Source organism: Bacidia gigantensis, assembly GCF_019456465.1.
Source record: "Bacidia gigantensis strain McMullin 20006 chromosome Unknown contig_278, whole genome shotgun sequence".
Lineage (NCBI taxonomy): Eukaryota > Fungi > Ascomycota > Lecanoromycetes > Lecanorales > Ramalinaceae > Bacidia > Bacidia gigantensis.
In genome coordinates, this window is record NW_025408606.1 from 275,392 (window position 1) to 292,475 (window position 17,084).

General features: G+C 50.4%; 4 protein-coding genes across 4 annotated transcripts; 1 reads left to right on the forward strand and 3 right to left on the reverse strand.

Moving 5' to 3' along the window:
* Positions 1-476: 476 nt before the first annotated feature.
* NBP35 (cytosolic Fe-S cluster assembly factor nbp35) lies at positions 477-1,490 on the reverse strand (the record flags this gene model as incomplete). Its single annotated transcript, XM_044816042.1, has 1 exon — positions 477-1,490. The coding sequence occupies one exon, from the start codon at positions 1,488-1,490 to the stop codon at positions 477-479; it is 1,014 nt and encodes a 337-aa protein (XP_044666682.1).
* Positions 1,491-2,109: 619 nt separating this feature from the next.
* CHO2 (phosphatidylethanolamine N-methyltransferase) lies at positions 2,110-5,203 on the forward strand (the record flags this gene model as incomplete). The annotated part of the gene is made up of 3 exons (XM_044816043.1): positions 2,110-2,263; positions 2,317-4,861; positions 4,912-5,203. The coding sequence occupies 3 exons, from the start codon at positions 2,110-2,112 to the stop codon at positions 5,201-5,203; spliced, it is 2,991 nt and encodes a 996-aa protein (XP_044666683.1).
* Positions 5,204-6,739: 1,536 nt separating this feature from the next.
* On the reverse strand, positions 6,740-8,131 carry KY384_007553 (uncharacterized protein; the record flags this gene model as incomplete). Its single annotated transcript, XM_044816044.1, has 1 exon — positions 6,740-8,131. One exon carries the CDS (start codon positions 8,129-8,131, stop codon positions 6,740-6,742), a length of 1,392 nt encoding a protein of 463 aa, XP_044666684.1.
* A 5,528-nt stretch (positions 8,132-13,659) lies between these two features.
* Positions 13,660-16,660, reverse strand: KY384_007554 (uncharacterized protein; the record flags this gene model as incomplete). Its single annotated transcript, XM_044816045.1, has 6 exons — positions 13,660-14,337; positions 14,383-15,047; positions 15,098-15,190; positions 15,241-15,909; positions 15,964-16,093; positions 16,142-16,660. The coding sequence occupies 6 exons, from the start codon at positions 16,658-16,660 to the stop codon at positions 13,660-13,662; spliced, it is 2,754 nt and encodes a 917-aa protein (XP_044666685.1).
* Positions 16,661-17,084: the final 424 nt, after the last annotated feature.

Consider the following 17,084-nt stretch of genomic DNA (forward strand, 5'->3'; position numbering starts at 1 on the left):
TCTGTCTTTATCCATCTCATGATTGGACGAGACTAATTGGCGACGTGATTATGCGAAGTTGCCACTGGGAAGATAGGCTGGACGTTGAGTCTCTGCCATCGATGTGAAAGGCTCACAAGATATTCTACGTTTTGGACGGCCACAGCTTGGGGAACTGGATGCCCAAAGACCAGAAGCGCAATAAGCAGATAATCTCTCCTCTTGGTTGGGAAGACAGCCTGCTAAATTAGATATCTTCATTCTCCTTACGTGTCCGGGTCATTGCTAGTTGAGCTGTAGGCCCACTCGTCGATACCAAATGGCCCATACTCGAGGCTGCTGCTCGCTGAAGCTGCGAGTCATTGCCGAGTAATGAGATTATGCCACTGAAATTGACCCCAAGGTATTTTTCTTTAGCTGTGAACGGATGTAGAAGTCTATTACCCAACGGATTAACGGTTACGAGAATGAGGGTTGGTAGAGTCAGGTAATATAGCTCAGCCTCTCCCGTTGGACTTGGTCATAACTTCTTCTTTGACCATTTGCACAACATTAAGCAGAGCAGTGCAGGCAGGGCTATCGGAGAAGGCATCGAAGAAACTCTCGCCATAGTCACACGCCATCCCGATACGTGGGTCCAGTGGTACAGCTCCTAAATATGAGATCCCAGTTTCCGCTGCTAACGCTTTAGCACCTCCAGTCGTGGCCTTGAAGACCTGATTCCGATGCTTGCAGCTCGAGCAGACAAAGCCTGACATATTTTCCACAATTCCCAGGACTTTAATGCCAGCTTTGCGACAGAAGTCGATCTCTTTCCTTACGTCCAATAAACTGACTTCCTGTGGAGTAGTGACAACCACAGCTCCATCAACGCCGGACTCTTTGAGATATGAGTTGACGCTCAGATGCTCATCGCTCGTCCCAGGCGGTGTATCCACAAGCAAGTAGTCCATCTCGCCCCACTCCACATCCTTCAAAAATTGTTTGATCAAGCCATTCTTTTTTGGTCCCCGCCAAATCACTGCATCATCTCTTGAAGGCAGCATGAATTGCACACTCATCACACCCAAATTATCTGCGACCCATACCGGACTCCAGCCTGCATTGCTGACATGTATTGTTTCCGTCTCTACTCCCATCATCTTTGGTATACTAGGCCCACAGATATCTGTATCCATAATGCCTACCACTGAGTCTTCGTCGGTTGCAAATGCATGCGCAAGCATGGTCGTGAATGTAGATTTTCCCACTCCACCTTTGCCACTAAGGACGAGTATCTTGTGCTTGATGCCAGCGAGACGGGAGGTGATGACGGGGATGTCAGGATCAGGTCCTTTCGGTGTAGATGCACAGATAGTCTGGTTTGGGCAGCCATCGCATGCCGAACCTTTCCCCGCAGCCTCTGATTCAGGCCCTGGACAATGTTCAGGCTCTGGTGCCACAAGTTTGGGGTGGTTCTTCAGCGGCGCGGAGAGCGCGTCTTGGACCGGGACGATCGCAGCTGGCGCCATGAGAAGCAGATGGCGACACCTGATGCCTGTATAGTCTGTGGGGAAATAATATGGTAAATTCAAAAGTTCTAAGTGCCCCAAAACATAACGTTCATCCGTTAATTTGTAAGTGAACGGATGCGCACCTCAAACGGCTTCTCAACGGTCTTCAACATCCGATACCGGCTCCGCAGCAACGCGTCTGCACGGTCCCAACATCCAAATACTTCAAATCAACAAGACCTCTACGCATGTTACGGAGGATTCTATCATCGACGATCTGCCAGACGGTGCTAAGAAGGCTCACTAGTTCTAGGCCCGTTTCCGCCCTAGATGTTCAAACGTCATTGCGCGCCGAGTTCATGCCAACCCACAAGCTTTGCGCCCAACTCTGCATGTTCCTTCCATTTCAACCAATGCCCTGTCTGCTCCCACGCCTGTGGCTAGAACAATAACGCAGAGGCACGCGATCAGACTCAATGAATTACACCACCAAAATAAACAGGCTTGAAGTACTGACATAGCCTTCCTCCACTGGAATTCCCTCCTCTACAACAAGGATCCTACTGCATGAGAGACATGACGGAGTATTTGCCTTGTATTCTGCAGTCAATCCGTGTGAGCATTCGTACGGAACACCATGGAGAACCAATACGATACGCAGAACGAAGCAAATGGCGGTTTGCGAGAAAGGAAGCACAGGGAAGGCCCAAAGGCCCATGAAAAGCAGGAGACTACCAAGGAAGAGCAGAAAAAGCCTCAAAAGACATATGGAAGAACTCCAGATGGCAAAAGTATTTCATAATACTACGTAAACATCTTCTGTACGTCTGCTGATGGTATATAGCCTTCATTGTTCCCCAGACGCATGATATGGTCTCTCAGCTCTTCTCACCAAGTCAACCGAAGAACGTATCGGACGTCCTAGTCGTCGCTCTGCTTGGAATACTCATCTTGACCCTGATACTTCTCCCTCCGAGTTGGCGAGTACCTACCTTCGCCGTCATTTTCCTCTTCTGGCGAGCGTGCTACAACGCCGGGATTGGCTACCTCCTACACCTTCAATCCAAGCACTGGAGGTTAGTCAATTGGGCGAAGCAATCAAGAATATTCGTAGACCCTACAAAGGAAGAAAACCCTCATCCAATACTCCACCGTTGGTTGAAGAGAGAGCTGGAGACCAAAATTGTAGAGGACTACAGGTTCGAGGACGCTCCCATCGAGTACAACACCTGGCTCGTTTTCAGACGAGTGTGCGATGTGATCCTTCTTTGCGACTTCGTATCATATTGCCTATTCGCCGTCGCTTGCGGTGGAAGACCAGAGGGTGAAAATGTGCTAATGACCGCAGCTCGATGGTCGGTGGGGCTGGGCTTGTTTTTCTTCAACCTTTGGGTCAAATTGGACGCGCATCGCGTTGTGAAAGACTTCGCCTGGTATTGGGGGGACTTTTTCTTCTTGATCGACCAAGAATTGACTTTTGATGGAGTGTTCGAAATGGCTCCACATCCAATGTATTCCATCGGCTACGCAGGGTACTACGGCTATTCGTTGATGGCTGCTAGCTACAGAGTCTTGATTATATCAATCATCGCCCACGCCGCGCAATTTGCTTTCCTGATCTGGGTAGAGAACCCACATATTGACAAAACGTATAATGCTCCTCCGCCAAAAAAGCGGAGCAGTGTTCCAAATGTGAACGCAGACATCGATGCGGATAGCGTGCAGGAATCGCCCGAAACAAGCCAGGAGCTGAGCCCTCCAGCTGTGGATGCCAATCCCCCGACTTCGGTGCACAATCTACTTGGATTAGGCAACACCGACTTACACCGTGTCACGGACTCTTCTATTATACTACTTCAGATTCTTATGTTTGCTCTAGCAACTTTGACGCCATCTACGCCACTTTTCCAAGCCCTCTTCGTCGCAAATGCTGCCATCTGGCGCCTGTGGTACTCTTTGGGCATCGGCTACATTCTCAACCGCCAATCCACAAAACGCAGATGGACACGCCACTTCCTCAAATACGGTGGGAGCAAAGAGGAAGCATGGCGGGAATGGAAAGGTATATACCACATTACGATGACCATGTGCTACGCTAGCTTCGCTGCCGCGTCGTGGAAGATGTATCAACGTCCTGCGAATTGGAAACAAGGACTTCCTATTTTCAAACACGTAATTGGCGCGAGCTTGATAGCATTGCAGTCATGGACGGTCATGAGTATCTATCAATCCTTGGGCGAATATGGCTGGTTCTTCGGAGACTTCTTCTTCCTAGACCAACGACCGAAGCTCACTTATAGCGGCATTTATCGCTACCTCAACAACCCAGAACGGGTAATCGGCCTGGCTGGCGTGTGGGGTGCTGCTCTCATCACCAGTAGCCCTGCCATATTCTGTCTCGCTCTTCTTAGTCACGTACTCACCCTCGCCTTCATACATTTTGTCGAGCGTCCGCATATGGAGAAACTCTACGGTCGGGATTTGCGCGAAGAGTCGGGAATCACGCGGAGCCTCAAGCGATCTCTACCGCCTCAGTTGAGGTCATGGCAAGGAAGCATGGACAAGATGCTGGAGGATACCTTAGAATCGGTTGAGGACTTCGTTGACGCTGCTCGGCCCAAATTTGCAAAAGGCATGAGTATCTTTGTGAAAGACACCAATGCTTTATTCCATTACCCTGCTCGCGTGAGTATCACCAGGTTATCTCCCGATCTTGCAGGCTTCGACCCAAGAGACTATTCGCTAGAACTCACTGGGGCCAAGACCAGCAGCGGCGTCGGGTCAGGGCAGCGGTACAGCTCGAAGGCGTTGAAGTTCGATTATGGCACACCTATCAGGCTGAAATTGACGGCACCGTTGAATCATAGCAAGAAAGACTGGGTTGGCTTGTACATGGTTGCCGACAATACTTCTCGAGATGTTACCCGAGTAAGCTCCCAAGGAAGGTGGGTTGCGACGAACAAGAATGAATACAATTCTAGAGTCGTCGACCAAGGCATCCTTGTCAGTGACAACCGGGTCTCAGGCACGAAACGCAAGGACGGGGAAGACAAAGATTTTCTCTCTGGTGAGCTCGAGTTTTCAGGTGACAAACTCTGGTGGGTCACTGGGGTCTTTGAATTCCGCTACCACCACAACGGCAAGCACAATGTTATGGCAATTTCATCGCCCTTTGAGATAGCAATAAACACTTTCGACGAAGACGATGTCGTAACCAATGACGCTGCATCGATCAAAGGCGCAGTTGAACAGGAGCTCCTACCACTGGTAAGGAATTGCTTTGACAGAGACCCGGACATAGCGCCTACTACCGTCGAAGAGTCTTGGGGGGGTTCGGTGGAGAGGGACGGGAAGTATGCCAAAAGAGTCGTCTATGCAATGCGCCAGATGTGAGTAGATCAGCGTAGAGGATGAGACATTTGAACTAATGACATGGCAGGTTTGGCATAGAGTTTGCCCCTGAAGTCGTTCAAGCAGATGGTAATGTTCGAAATCTAGCGTGGCGACTCTGCCATGCAAAGAAAGCTTTGGTAAGCCTGCAATTCGGTTCACTGAACGCACCTTCACCGTCAACTAACGTCGTCCTCACTAGCAACAATACTCCACCCTATCTCGAGGACGCAACTCGCCTACGGAATCAAAGTATTGATCATGGAGGCTATACTTGGGTACATATGGGCGGTACTCTCCACAGCAAGATACCCCTTTTCCTCTCAATTATGAGTTTATGACGTTGAAGGTAAGGCCTCGTGCTGCAATGCCAGGTTCTTATACAGGAGGCTCGTTTGTGAGGAGAACCTGAGGTGGGTACCATGTAATATGCTGATTCAAAAGCGATCGGTTGCAGTCATAAGCCAATCAATAAACATGGAAGAACATCAAAGTGTTAGTGCCTACCGATCCCACACTTACTCCCTTTGGTCTAGTGAGTCGACCAGATTCAGGGGCTTCGACCATGTTTTCCCCTGTGACTACCCGGCGCAGGCCTAGACATCATCTCGACGTCATCATTCATCCCTCAAGTTCAATAAATAACAATTCAATTTTGCAACCAAAATCTCACAAAATCCTTCTAATCTCCCATCCCTCTTTCTCCCCACGACCACACGTATACAGCAACCATAGCACCTCTCACACGCCTCACAACTCTCCTCCACCACCTTCCCCATCCAAACCGCCCACTGCATCTCCCCAAAATCAAAACCACAATGTCCACAACAACCCTTCCCCCAACCACCCCTCCAGCCCCCTGGTCATCCCCCCTCCAATCCCAAATTGCCACTCTAGGCAAATCCCCCGAATTCACCCTCACAACAATCGCCCCCTCCCCCACCTCCCCAATCGGCTTCGCCCCCCGCTCCCGCACAGTCATATACCGCGGCATGTGGTCCGTCCTGCCCGAAAACAAACACAACAACGCGCCACGCAACCCGTCCATCTACTCAAGCGACATGCTAACCTTCACGACCGACATCCGGATGCAAAAAGCGAAAGAACTATTCCAGACGAGCGCCGGCAAGGCGGAGGACGAGGGACAGATGCAAGGGAGTGGTGGCGGCGGGCCGGTGGAAGCCATGTTCTGGATTAGCGGGGAGAAGACGCAGTGGCGGGTCAGAGGGCGGGGGTTTGTGGTTGGGGAGGATATTGAGGAGACGCGCGGGGATGTGCCGGGGGTGGTGAGCTCGGGGGTGAGGGTTGTGAAGAGTGAGATCGGGGGCGGGATGAGGGTGAAGGAGGGGATGGAGGGGAAGGAGGGGGAGTGGTCCTGGGGGAGGGAGTTGACGGGTCATTGGGGGAATATGAGTCCGGGGTTGAGGGGGTGTTGGAAGAATCCGGATCCGGGGACGCCGACGGCTAGGGGGGAGATGAAGGGGAGCATAGATTGGGACAGAAGGTGGAGGATCTGGAGGATCCGGTGGGTAGGGCGAATTTTAGGGTTGTGGTTGTGAAGGCGGAGGAGGTGGAAAGGTTGTTTCTTGGGGAGCCGGAGGAGAGTCGAAGGTGGTTGTATACGCTTGGGCAGGGAGGGTGGACGGAGGAGGAGCTGTGGCCTTGATGGGAAGATCGAGTGAGTGGAGGTGGAATCAGTCGAGACGCAGAGGGAGTGAAGGAATGTAAATTAAAAATGAGATTCAATTGCAGCCGCCTATCTACACATCTATCCAATATATTCCAGCTCTTGGAATACATCCCTTAAGACAACAAGAATCGCGAACATCAAAAGGAAAACCTAAATCAAATGTTAGTCACTCAGTAGGTTGAGAAGCCTACCCGAAAAAAGACTCCAGTTCCTCCACCGATATTTCATCCAGCAAGTACTCTTGGACTCGAATGTAAAACTCATCACCAGTCTGCCAGCGCCAGCCAGGGAGATCAGCCCTCCCCTTTCCCTTGTCAGCACCTGTGCCGGTTGCGGCAGCAGGTGTGATGTCAGTAAGAACCTCCTCTTCTAGGGAGGGTTCGACATCTAAGGATGAAGTAGGGCTTCCGTCCGCATAGTATGGCTCATCCATACTGAGCCCATTCGTATCGGGGCAAGCCTCTACACTCTGATCCATCATTGCGGGATCAACAGGGAGATCGCCTCCCATTTGTGGCTCCGCTAAGTCTCCATCGTCGACCGCTAGCCCGTTCTGCGTATTCGAAGGCCCAGCGTCTGGCATCTCCTGGGTATTATAGCCCCATTCGTACCCATTAGCCATTGGCGGGCCTTGCACCGGGGCTTCGAAGTCCATTTGGAGTGGTAGCGCTACCCCGTATGGCTGTGGGCAGATTTGATTCTGCCCTATCTGCTGGTCCATCGGTACGAAAGACGGCTGTTGCATAGCCTCCTGGCCCATATCCATCCCCATCTCTTGCTCCATCTGTGCTGGAGGCGGCTGCAGCGTATTCATCTGGCTTATATCCTGCCCCGTTTGCCCGTCTACCTGCGTTGAAGACGGCTGTGGCATGGCCGCCTGATCTGTATACTGCCGTAGTGTTTGGGGCAGCGACTGCAAAAAGGTTTCCCAGATATACCTGTTATGGCCGTGCGACCGGGATGGCTCAAAGTCCATAAGTTGAGCAACCACTTTTGCAGTACCTGAAGTTAGGTTCAGGCCGACCCATGTATACCAAGGGAAGTATTTTGGTAGACGGTCTATAGCAAGGCCGTCATCTGCGTCAGCCCACCAGTTAAAGTTGAAAGAATTGACCAAGGCAGCGATGAAGCTGAAGGCCAGGAACCGCTCGTCAGGCGCATCCTCCCAAGGCAAGGTAAATTTAGAGCAGTTAAGGTCCTGCCAGTGACGTCCAGACTTGCCGATTTCCCAGGGACCGGTCTCTGTTCTCATGAGCACCACCTTAAAGTGGCACTCCGAGAAATCTTTTCGGGGATCCAGCCACTGTGGAACTATGACGATGCGCCCTTTGTCAAGTGCGTGGGCAATCACATTGTGGACCAGGATATGATTAATCCCGGTAACGAAGAATCGATCCTTGGTACCAAGACCAGAAGGGCCAAAGACGGCTCGAAATTGCTCTTCGCTTGTCTTGGCCGGGCACATAAATGAATGCCATACCATTTCACTCGCCGGGAAATACTGTCTCAAGATTGGGCACCTGACTGTTGCAGGAGCGGCGGGCTGAATTTGTGCCGTCAATGTAGATTTAGCGGCCATTTTGAGACTGGACGTGATCAAGGACATGTTGACTGGAGTCGCTTGTAATCGTTAGTGAGTGTAAAGCCGCCTCTTTCAGACGGTACGCTCAGTTAGCTGTGTCTTGTTAGCAGTCTTTCTCGTTTGCTGATGCCAGCTTTGAGACCTACGCAGGTGTGAGAAGGCACGAGAGTGGTAATTTATCAGTGGAAGGGGGTCAGTGAGTAGTGAGGGTGCAGGAAGGTAGACTGTGGTTAGCTCGTTCCTGTGGTATAGAGATAGAAGGAGGAAGGTAGGAGTTAGAATGTTGTAGCAGATAAATTGCTAGACACAGAGACTCACGTAATTGTCTTGATATTTGGTGGAGGAGGAAACGAGAGAGAGGGAAAATTTGAGAAAAGGACTGGGGGCAGCGCTAGTGCCTGTTTGGCGAATGCCTATGGAGTGGAGAAGTTACTCATCAATACGCCAAAGCAAAGGCTATCGTTTCTGTGAGAGCGGATGGTGCCATGGTACCGCAAAGGAGGGACGAGATGAATGATCAGTGTAGATGCGTCTCGCCCCTGTGGTCTGATGGTTTTGATTTCGGTTCCGTTGCCCTTGAGTAGATTGTAATGTTGCATAGCGACAGGCAAGAGCGCTCTCAACCGGGCTCCGCAAAGGCCTGCCTCACCTTAGCTTAGCTAAGCTGGACCATCCACGTAATGAACCTGTCGAATAGTAAAAGCAGGATGAGTCTATGTAGGCTTTGTTGCCATCCAGTTCGCCCCGACAGGCAGGTGGACTTCGTGTTCATCCTCGTTTGGGTTCCACCTTCCCCCAAGCTCAACAACCATCATCTCATACCAGGCCGACAATCACTTTACCTCCCACAATACCTCCCAGCATGGATGACTTCGGAAATGTTGGGGCATCGGGTCGTCGATGATGGATTAGCTGAACGACCTCTCCTGTTGTTGTCAGTGGGAATAAGGTACCGCACAAGGAAAATACAAAGTCTGCCCTTGGAAGAATTCCTATCGTTAGGGATGTAAGTATTTGTGCTATTTAGTGATGACTACTAGGGCAATCTTCCTTGCCACGACGACCCCAAGACATGGACTACTCCCCAACGCAAGACAAGAGAAGACAACTTCAATCATCTAAACTTCAGGGAAAGGTCATGGTGCCGCCGGCCCCCTTCGTCCACTCCACCAAGGCTTCAATACAGTTCAGAAAAAATAAAGAAAAGACGAGGACCACCGGATGAAAGAGCAGTGATGGTGAACACATGTTGGAGGTGACCTGACCAGACCCCGCAGAAAGCCATGGAGGTGCCAGTGAGATGCTACCACTAGATCCGAGGATAAGGAGGGCTTGGGATGGCTTAATAATATGAACAATGGACCTGGTCTGCTAAGGCGACAACGTTCAGAGCAGCAGAGGATGGTACAGAGTCAAGGTTTCCCACAAATACCCCTGCGACAACCACCAAGAAGTTCCGACAATCACGAGAGTATCCCATCCAGAAGGCTGCAGCAGGAGTATCCAATTCGACGACGACAGCACCCACAAAGGCATGACCAAGCTAGGTGGGAGTACCGACAGGCATCATGTTCGGGCAGGCAGCGACAGACTACAAGAGACTGCGACCTGACGGGTGGCGGACTGTTGACAGCTTAACAGGGTTGGAGAGAGATGTCGATGAGCAAGCGGAAGACATTCAAGACGTGGGCCTGCTATTGAAAGATCCAAATTGATTGAAGAGACGTCGAGGTACACTAGTGAGACAGCCGGCACTCTGCCGCTCGCTAGCCAGCGACGCAGATCAAAAGATGCTTAGTAAGATGTGCAGTCGGGCAGTATACTGATTGGCCAACGGCAGGAGACCCAAGCACTTCGGATGCCTCGACGGGAGAGAGAGCCAGCGGTCCTAAAGATGAGGAGTTTGAGTCAGCTTGAGGGGTGGTATCATTGAAATAGTGGTCGTTGAACGATGCCAAGGGGCATCTGCAAATAAAGAAGAGAAAGAAGAATAAAATTCGTCAAGGAGAAGAAGTAAAAAGTGACGAAGGATGAGGGTCACATCACGTTCTGACACGAACGGCAATAATCTGCCTAATGGCAGCCAGGAACCGATGACAATCCCGGACCTCTCCTTCAGCAGGGGTTTGCTTGTATTAAGCAAGGTATCTTCGGTCAGAAGATGCCCACCGCGCTGCAAATAGGGGGGACTCTGAGTGATGCCCCAGCTATGAATCACTCCGTTCTGAAGTAATGACTTACCAAGATGCGGACTTCAGTGGTATACAGCAAGGACACCAAGGACTTCGAGCAATATTGTTAAACATACCTAGTACCAAATCTGGCCTTCAGAGCCTCACTTCCTAAACCGAACCAACTTATTGTTATAATTTGCGGCATTGACTGGAAACAACTGCGTTGAGGCCGTCTGAAGCGCTGATTAATTGGTATTGAGACTGTCCGTGATCTGGAAGACTTATTTCTAGATCAGTCAGTCCATACCCATGATCCCTAAGTACAGATGAGACTATCTGATATCCGCTCAGCCGACGATCCGACCCTGGTGCCCAGCGGGAGCCATAGCGTGTTCATGGCGCAAATATAAGTTTGTTGATTGGTGTTGCAAGAAGCATTACCTCCGGATGCTAGTGCTACAGGTCAACGGATAGCAATATATTCCCTCTACTTCCCTGGGATCTTCAATCTTCTATCTACACAGGTTACCTGTGAGATGTCCTCCTTATATCCCACATTCTTTTCAAACATTCCACACGCACAGGATGCGTAGCTTTCTATCCTTGCTCTTCATGATCACCATCCTTCCCCATACACCTTTCGCGAATGTCTTGCCATCCTCTTCTTGGATCTTCAACCATCCAAATACTTCAATGACACTGCCCAAGTGAGCTTGTATCTCTGGTATCGAATTCTTAGATATTAACAGGGTCGCTCAGTCTACCCTCGTGGCCATCTGTTCCTTTTAGCAAGTTGCTGAAGGGAGTCGACAAAAGCTATGTCCGATGCATGACTCTAGCGCCCGAGAGACTTAATGGCTGGGCGGCCACAAAGCTATTGACACTGATTGCTGAAGTTCATCATGAATTCAGGTCGTCTGCTCCCCATCATGCTATTGAGTCGTTCATCAAAGATTACGGACAGATACGTATGGTACTTGCGGCGAATCGAAACGGTCCGGATCTGTATGCCGAGACAGCTGAGGCAGCTCTGGACGCCATACAAGATATGGACGCTCGCTGGCAAGCGAAAGAGAGGATGTATTTCGAAATATGGCAGAATAATGCGAGAAGAGCTACCCTACTGACGGCTTTGATGCCTCCAAGCGAGGACGATATCAGCATAGATAACTCAACAGCTTCAGCTTCAGCAGACCTTTCACAGTCTTCTTGAGTGGACCGTTTCCTCCAATCGTCCGGAAGTGGAGGTGCCTGAAACTATGAGCAGATTTTCTTCATACGACCTGTCATCTACCACACTGCGACAAGCGATCTTCAGCTACGACAAGAAATTCGGGAACTAATCACCTATGGTCAGATGACAATCGCATTGGGAATGACCCATAAGTTTTTGTGATAGTAAGGTCATCCAGCCACAGCGTTTCTGAAATTCTGTCTTCTATTTGACTTCGTGGGATCTCAATGAGCCCATCATCTATGCAGTCATACCAACATGACTAACTAAAGCCTCGAGAATAACGCCATGTCTATTCAATCAGAATGGGAAAGCTCATTCGCGAAGGAAGACCTCACGGACGTTAAGCGGCAGTGATAAGCCGTATTAGGATTAGCCCAAGAGCTTTAGTTCTACAAATTTCTATCCCAAAACTATCTCATGGTTGTTGAGAGCAAGTTCATATAGAGAGGGTTTTAATAGTGATATAATAGATTGACTGTCTAGCAAGCTATCTAAGACCATCCATATGATTGTGGAAGCAGAGTCTGATGCCAAGCCGGGTAGGGCTGGGCTAGGCCCAATGAGGTGATCAGACTGATCTGAGCTCCTGGAGGCCATGCTAATAGTTGTCAGAAGATGCCCATCCCTCGACTCTTGAATCTGAGGGACGCAACGATAAGCACACCATATGTGTACAGTCCTTTGGCTCTTGCCAATGCCCCATATGTTGCCATCGCAGATCCTCACGCCCGACAAGGCGCATTCCGCTCGCACATGCCCTTGTGGCTGAGCAGTCACATGGCGTCTACAAATATACGCTATGCCGATCTCTCACCTCATCCCACGACCTCCAAACGAATGCGCAATGAAGGGACGAAGTGACCTTAAAAGCTATGAAAGTGACATAAAAAAGCCATGGGACAGCCCTCGAGGTCGCAAATTTGCCGCTGACTTCCTGAAAACGCCACCCGCCTTTCCATACATACCCTTTTCCAACGACGTATCAAAGAGCCAATCATATCTGGGGTTCAAGAACAATAGAATCTTCACCCGTCGCGCCATACGTGCCCTTGTTTCAACGCCATCCCTCCACAGAGCCAATCACCTCTACAGGTCTTTAGTTATAAGCTTTGCGCCTCTCTTGCTATACTTTTTCTACTTCCTCCAACGAGTTGAAGCGCCAGTCAGCCCTGCGACCCCACAATATCACAAGTTCCACCTCGTGCTACAGCTTCTCTAGCCTAAGCCATGGCAAATCCATACATCCTCCCCGCTTACCAAGAAACCCCCATCCCCTCATCCTCCCCTAACACCACCATAACCACCACCACACTCCCCTCCTCCGACCAACGACCCTCACAACCCCTCCCCGCCTCCTTCCTCCCCGGCCCCAAACCCTCCCGCGATGGCAAACACACCTACCACAAGCGCCCCGAGCGCGAAGCCTTCGACGCCCGCTGGCGCGAAGCCGTCGCGCGCGGGGAAGATCCAAAGCAGAATCTTGTGAAGCAGGTGGAGGCGACGGGGAGCAGCAGTTTTATAGAGAAAGGGTGGAGGAAGGTGAGGGGGAAGAAGGGGACGAGGGCACAGGAGAAGGTGGCGAGGGAAGAGAGGGGCGAGAGAGAGGGAGGAAAGGGGGAGTTGGGACTTCTGGCGGGGGGTGGGGATGAAGAGAGGGGATGGGAGGGGGAAGGGGAAGAAGAGCGGGATGGTATAGGGGGTGGGATTGGTGGTGGTGGTAGTGGTGGTGGAGAAAAGGGGAGCCATGGGGAGGTGAAGGGGAAAGGGAAGGGGAAGTGGCATGATAGGTTGAGGTGGGGGCTTTGAAGAGGAGGTGCGGTAGTGTATTTGTGGGAGATGGCATCATCGCCGCTTGACGGGAGATCTGATTTGCTTAAATGGGGAGCTTGGCAGAACGTGAAGGGTACTGGCAGCGTTGTATGAGATGTTCGTTTTAAAGGCATGTGATTATTTTGTCATTAGTAGAAGTGCTCTTCCTGACTCTTGAAGAGGTCTATCGAATATTATACCCGACACCTTTCAATCACGCAAGCAAATCTTTTTCATGTCCAGCAAAATCAAAGCACCCAGCTATCTATTCGTCAAGATTCCAGCAAAATAGCAGAAGTTGATACTTAGGGTTTGTCTTTCATGGAACGCAGATACGATAATATCCATTGTATGATTGCATCGATGGCTGCTTCTCGTATTTGCTCATTGACACCGTCAGGCATATTCGTTGCTGAGGCTCCATTCTCCGGAGGGCTCCCTACGATCACAGGCGCTAATGAGGTGGCTGCCATTTCCGGTACTCCAGCAGACGTCAGACGGTCAGCTACTGATTCAGAGATAGCTGCAGAGCCTGTTGAAGATGCAAGGACTGCAGGTGTGGTGGTTTGTGCTGGTGTGGATACCGGCTGACCAATATGGACGGTGGAAAGCTGTGCTGGAAGTTCCGTCGGTATCGTTAAGGAAAAGACCATCACGGATTGGAATGGACTCGGGGACGTAGTTGAAGCGAGATTAGCCAGACTGAACGAGCTGACAGAGCTCGTTAGACCTTCCGAGGTGACTCGCGATGTCTCCGAGAGCATTGAAGGTTGTGAGGCGCTTGAAATTGTCGCGATCAAGCTAGTCAGCGAAGTCGGAGTGACCATTGTCTGGGAAGGACTAGAAGAATTTGTGAAGCTTAAGATGCTAGCCGATGGTGTTACAGAGGATACGGCTGAGCTGCTGGCTAGACTATGGGTTGATGAAATTGTTGTATGAGGGTTTACCGCAGCCAAGTTATCAGCTTTGATGATGTCGGCAGCCTGTGAAAGGGTCAGGATGCACATTTCATCGGGGCCTTAACTTACTTTCTCCGCCACACCATATACCACGGCCTGCAGATGGGCCGCTGGGATAAGTGGGAAGATGGAAGCATCGACCACCCGAAGGTTTTGAGTGCCATAGACCAGCAAATGCGAATTCACGACACCACCTTGTTCTTGTGGTAGCATAGCCAGAGTACCGCTTGGGTGAAACTCAGTCCGCAGTCCATTGTTGATGACTTGGTTCAGCGCGGCCTCATCAGCGTCTATTGGAGGTACAAATTGAGCTGGACGAAGCTCCTGCATTGACGGCTGAGCAAGAATCTCACGATTGAATCGTAGAGCCTCCACAAGCACTTGACGGTCCACAGGATTAGTCAACCATCGTGGGTCGATTGCTGGAGGCTCGAATGGGTCAGGTGAGGTGATACGACATGTGCCTCGAGATAAAGGATGCATGACTGCCACGGTCAAGCTGCCAGCATTGTTGTTGATAATTTCGTACGCCGCAACGTCGTTTCTCCCAATTCTCGAGGCCAAGGAGTTCTTCTGGGCCGCATAGCCAGCAATCACCGTTGAGTCGAGGTTTGCAACTAGGAAGTCCGCTGCTCCTTGTCTTGTAGCATTTGCGATGATTATACCTGCATTAGTGCTGATCAAGGACAAGGGATTGAAGGCTAGTGCATTTGGTGATCCTGATGTCCATGGGCCTAGCATTTACATTAGCGATCGTCGAGAAGCGTGTAGGCCTTGCAATTACCGGTCTTATGCTGTCGGTATTCAGCTTCAGCTTCTTGATTATATGTGTCGTTTGTTGTGAGCTCTGAGGGTGAGGGATAGCTTGCGTTGTTGTCTATTGGCAGTCAACTGATGCTAACTCAATCATTTTGTGGGCTAACAGACATGGGTAGAAGGTGCCGACAAGGCAGTGATCCTGGAGATTGTTCCCAACACCAGGTGAGTCAATTGCCACGGGAATATTATATTGCTGTAATAAAAATGAAGGCCCAATGCCAGATAATTGGAGAAGCTGAGCAGAGTGTAGTGAGCCAGCAGCGACAATGACCTCTCTCGTCGCATATACGGTGTGACGTTCATCAGATGCACTTGAAGCAAACTGTCGATTGTCAGCAAATATCGACCAGTCAAGGCACTTCGGCCTGACCTCAACACCTTGGATCCTTAGATTTGATGAAGCATGGTTTTGTCTTCGTAACTTGCTTTGGGGCGGCTCAGCGATTGGTGGTGTACTTCCTTCGGGGCCAAATCCAAAGCCTTCATTATTTCCTGTTGTTCCACCTTCTCCATTTTCATTGCCACCTGCAGCAGGACGGCTTACTTGAGAATTATTCGCAACCCCTTCGATCAGGACTCTTGTGACGTGCTGGCCGGTAATGACATGAAAGTTATCCCGATAGACGTAAGGGTCAAAGTATGTTCGTCGAGCGTCCGAACGTGTTTGATTATTAGGATCAAGGTCTGTAGGGACGAGTGCAGGCCCCGCGGAAGTTCCATCATTCGGATCAAATTGTGTTGGAATGCCTAGATTATTCATGGCCTCAAACAAATTTGCTGTCGTAACTTGTTAGGCGTCTTCTCTTGACTAGGGACATGAGGAGTACCCACCTGACTGCGGATAGAAATAATGAGGATAGCTGACCTGCACGGGCCCATCGGAGCCGTGTACCGCAGGATTGTAATTGATCGAGTACTCTGTAGCTACCTCTTGGGAGTAGACAGGTGTATAGGTCTCGCTCTTGATGAAACGTCAGCAAAGCACGAAATCGGATTCATTTCTCTAAACCTTTCGGAAATATGGCAGCATTCCTTCCCATCCCCAGCCAGGATTTCCAAGTTGCTCCCAGGCATCATAGTCGTCGGCTCCTCCCCGGTTCCAGCACATTGCGTTGAGAATACTACCGCCACCAAGAGCTTTGCCTTGAGGCATAGGTCTCGCTGCTCCATCAAGTTGTGTCTGCGGTGTAGTCGCCAACCGCCAGTCGTAAATGCCTCCAATGTCGGATCCTACATATACAGGGTTCTGAATTATGTCTTCGTAATGATCACTATGGTAGTCAGTACTGCTCCAATCATAGGTAGGTAGAACGTACGCATCGCCTGCCTCGATGCACAACACCGTCCTTGAAGAGTCCTCCGAAAGGCGATTTGTAACGACCAGGCCACTGATGCCGCATCCTACGACGATGTAATCATATGAGTCTTGCAATGGGTGATTGATGTCCCGTCCATGGAGGAGGGCTGTCTTGCTGATGGCTATAGAGAATGCTGAAATGGTCAAGGACAATTGAATGAGCGACAACATTGTGAATTACAGGAGTAGTATTAAATTGCTAAAGGCTGGCAATGACAACTGACTATAGTGCAAGCAGAAACACAAAGCTGACGAGAATGAGGTGAAAATGAAAGGAAGAGATGGAGTGAAGTGAATGGTGACGGTGATGTCACGGAGTTGTCAATGTTTACGAATGCGGAACGGCGCAACCCCTTTCGGATATATCAAGAGTCGCCAGCGAGTCTTGGTGGAACACCAGTTGACTGCAGAATCTGATTATCTGGGGTTGACAGCGACAAGGAACTGCATTTTGCGATCTCTCCTTTTGGCTCTAGCTCATGTGTAGGCCCTTAGTGTCGTGCTGATTCGTCACTTTATAAAGTAGGCTCGGCATCACCGCTTGATGACAGAAGTGAGGGGCTTCAGGATACTATTGTTTTCTTCGCGTCTCTAC